Genomic DNA, 4,116 nt, shown 5'->3' with positions numbered 1-4,116 from the left:
AAAAAAAAAAAAAATACAACTTTATGTTTGGATACTCTTCGTTGTCTGTGTCAAGTCTTTGCATTTGTGGAAAAATTTCAGGTTGGGTACTTGTCTGTAATTTCTTGCCGCATGGCAGAACTCAAGGAATACCGAGTAGATCTGTTCATTACTCTGTGTAAACCAAGGGCCAATGTATCTTACGTTTAGAGTTGTGTTTCATGGACACCCGTATTTGGGCTCCTGGTCTACAATAAATGCTTCAAAGAGCATGAAGATCAGCAAGATCAGGCAAAGCGTTGTTAAGCACAGTCTAGTGTCAAGCTCTTAGGCATAGCTGCTGTCTGTGCTTTTCTTTGAATCTATTTGTTCACCTTTTTACACTCTTGACTCCAAAGTCAAATCAGGGGCATTAGGTCCCACAATTTATATGACTAGCAATGTCGGAACTGTTTCTTCAGTTTATTTTATTGATTTACTTGTTTTCCAGTAACTGTTATATTCAAATTCATCATTTAAGTTCAGGACTTTAGAATTAGGAATTAGTTTGTCTGCTCAATCATACTGTCTTTTACATGTGGGATAAGATGAGACATGTTATAACTATAATTTAGAATTTAATAAGTGCGCTTATTACTTACATTACTCTGTGCAACCTACTTTTTCCAGATCATTTTTCATTATTTCAATAAACCAACTAACCTGTTATTATTTTGTGTGTGTGTGTGTGCGCGTGTGTGCGTGTTAGCAAAAGTAGTCTCTGTGTCTTCCAGATTCCCTTGCTTCCTTTTTCCTGTTACTTATGTTAGTAGGAGTGGTCTTGAACATTCTAGGCAAGTGCTCTACCATTGAGCTATATATCATTCACTTTTTTTCTTAGTATCTGTGCTTAAGTTTCCTCTGGATAAATTAAAGGAGAGGGAGATAAAATGCTGTTGTTTCTAGTAATCAGAAAAAGCTTTATGAGCCTGACATTGGTGGCACATGCCTTTAATTATAGCAGTTAGGAGGCATAGGAAGGTGGATCTCTAAGTTTAGCCTAGTCTATAGAGCCATTTCAGTTCTAGTACAGCCAGGGCTACAAAGAGAAAGCCTGTCTTTTTTTTTTAAAAAAAAAGTCGGGGAGGGGAGGGAAAGAAAAACACTTTATTATAGAGGTAGTATTTGGAAATGGCTCAGAGGATCTGGTAGGGTTTTGGTAACAGTGAAGGCAAAGCAAAAATCTCTGCAAAGGTTTAGATGTGAAATAAATATAAGAACTGTTTGAGAAATAGTTGTTATTTACTGAGGTTTTAATGTATGTTGAGCTCTGACAAAGTTCCTTGCTTATATTGAATTCTATGAGAACTGCTATATGAGAAAAGGTTTAGTCCTGTTTTATGGAGAAGGAAACAGGTTCAAAGAAGTCAAGTATGTGTAATCCATCTTCTCTCATATAGTCATAGAGCCAGAGTGTAAACCAGGAAGCCAAGAGGCCTTCTAGATTGCCTGCTACACTGTGTTGAATGTCCAAATGTTCACAGGGACATAAAGAAAAATATGTGGGATGTCATCCAAAATAGTGGTTTGGAGAGATTTTGCAGTATTCTGCATGTAATAGTGTAGTTATATATGTATTTTGATAAACAAATCTTTCCTGAAGACTGGAGGCAGAGCTAAAGCCTCTAGAGGTCAGGCAATGGTGACACACATCTTTAATCCCAGCACTAGAGGGAATAAAAAATTGGGGGTTTGGGGGGAGAGGCTTAGCCTGTTTAGTTTGCGATTGTCCAGCCATGGTAGAGGTAAGACTTCTCTAGTGGCTTGGCTGCTTTGCTTTTCAGATCTTCAGGCAAGATTTATTTACTAAAATACAAATAATATACAAATAATATAATAGATCAAAGGTGCTAGAGGTAAGGCTGGTAAGGAAGGGGTTATCAAAATACTCTAGTGAGAATTTGAACAGACTAGTTTGAAGACAAGATTTTTCAGGGTGACTATGGAGAAGGGACTATACACATTAGTGAACCAGAGAGGGTGAGACAGAGTAAGAAACAGTTCAAGATTACTGGTGGCAGATTCCAATAGTTACTTGCATTTGTCTCCATCTAGACTTACATTGTCTTTCTTGCCTTAATGTTTATTGAATCTCTACGATGGCTCAGGCACTGAGTGGGTAGTTAATTTTTAACTTCCCGTCTAATTTGCATCACAGTATAGTACTGTCTTCTTCATTTCATTCTCATTTTCACTTTCTTTTGACTAACTGGCAATTTTTTGCTAAACCATGCCCCTTCCAGTCTAGTCAAACTTTACTTGCTTGTCATCTGTAATTGTAACTATTTCTTTAGAAGCAACCATAGAATGTAAAGAGCCTGACTGTTATGGTCAAGTCTCCTGAGTTTAAGTTCAGGCATTGATATGCTACTCAAAAAGAAAATAAGTTTATTTATCATGTATGTTGGGTAGTGGTGTGGTGTGTGTGTGCATATGTGAGTTGAGTATATGGCATGTGCGCTTCACATGTTGGGGCCAGGGTTCTCTTTCATTCTTTCCCTCTGTCCCACATTCTTTAAAATGTTTTAAGATGTCTCTCACTGGACACCAACCACCAGGGAATGTTCCCATATCTCTTTCCCTCGTGTTCCTCCACTCAGCTTTTTTGTGGGTGCTGGGGATTAGATTTCAGACCATCATCAGTGGGTGAAGCAAATACTTCACCCACTGAGCCATTTCCCCCAATTTTTCTCATATGTTCTTTAGTTACTGCTAAAATTTACAGAAGCGTAAAAACAGTAGTTTGAAAAAATATTGGAGGTGTTTGAATATTCTTGGGATTCTTGAATAATAGAGGTGTCATAATGAATTAAAATACCTATAGTGTGACATATGATCCTTGTTCAATTTTTAGGGAAAAGTAACTTTAAATGTGAGAGCCTTAAATCTGAGGTTTAATTTGTAGATTTTTGAATGTATATAATAGTTTATTTATGTAGGTATTCAGGAAGGCAATGTATGATTAATTGTAGTTTGGGAAATAGGTTATAGAAAAAATAATAATATTGCCTTTTTATTTGTAGGGATCAAGGTGGCCGGACATTGTGTGGTGTAATGAGGATTGGCTTGGTTGCAAAAGGCTTGCTGATTAAAGATGATATGGACCTCGAGCTGGTTTTAATGTGCAAAGACAAACCCACGGAAACCCTGCTAAATACAGTCAAAGATAACCTTCCTGTTCAAATTCAGGTAAGAAGTGTTTAACTGCATTTGAGAATTTGTAAAGAGTTGAGAAACAGTGATCTTGATGACTATTAACAAGAATTGTTAAGTCAGAGATAGGTATTAAAAAAAAGAATGCCAGTGTGATTTGGTCAGTGATAAACTCACATTTAAAGCACATTTCTGGTGACTTATACTCAGGATATATTTACCAAAATAAGTCTTAAACCTTACATGCATGTCTTGCTGAGACTCCATATCTCCCTACCCCCATTTTGTGTATGTCTCTAAGTATTATAAAATTCATGGAAGAGTTGGCGAGGTACAACAAAGAAGGTCCAGCCCTGGCGGAGGTGGTGCACGCCTTTAATCCTAGTACTCAGGAGTCAGTGGCAGGTGGATCTCTGAGTTTGAGGATACCCTTATCTACAGAATGAGTTCCAGGACAGCCTGGGATCCATAGAGAAATCCTGTCTCTAAACCCTCCCCCATCCCCCCCCCCCAAAAATCCACACAACTGTAGATAATTTCATAATGATACCTTAAAATTATTTTGAATTTAAAAATGATTTGAAGATTTGGGGCCTGGAGAGAGATGACTCAGGTTAAGAGCATCATCTACTCTTAATGAGGTTTTGAATTCAGTTCTCAGCAACCGCAAGGTACCTCACAACTATCTGTAATGATCTGGTGCCCTCTTCTGGCCTGCAGGCATACATGCAGGCAGAACACTGTATAAGTAATAAGTAAGATAGTTTAAAAAGATGAAAGATTTGGCTGGAGAGATGGCTCAGCGGTTAAGAGCATTGCCTGCTCTTCCAAAGGTTCTGAGTTCAATTCCCAGCAACCACATGATGGCTCACAACCATCTGTAATGAGATCTGGCGCCCTCTTCTGGCTTGCAGACATACACACAGACAGAATATTGTATACATA

General features: G+C 38.0%; 1 protein-coding gene across 5 annotated transcripts in view; it reads left to right on the top strand.

Moving 5' to 3' along the window:
- Nucleotides 1-4,116, top strand: part of Strbp (spermatid perinuclear RNA binding protein) — a 118,448-nt gene that overhangs the window by 44,507 nt on the left and 69,825 nt on the right. For all 5 annotated transcript variants that reach the window (XM_005345944.3, XM_026789729.1, XM_026789741.1 and 2 more), the window contains exon 4: nucleotides 3,042-3,207. In XM_005345944.3, the coding sequence (XP_005346001.1) occupies nucleotides 3,042-3,207 (166 nt within the window). The remainder of the gene's footprint in view (nucleotides 1-3,041; nucleotides 3,208-4,116) is intronic.

Source organism: Microtus ochrogaster, chromosome 4 (genome assembly GCF_000317375.1).
Source record: "Microtus ochrogaster isolate Prairie Vole_2 chromosome 4, MicOch1.0, whole genome shotgun sequence".
Classification (NCBI taxonomy): Eukaryota; Metazoa; Chordata; class Mammalia; order Rodentia; family Cricetidae; genus Microtus; species Microtus ochrogaster.
Note: the sequence above shows the minus strand (reverse complement) of the source record. Positions and strands in the feature narration are given on the sequence as shown.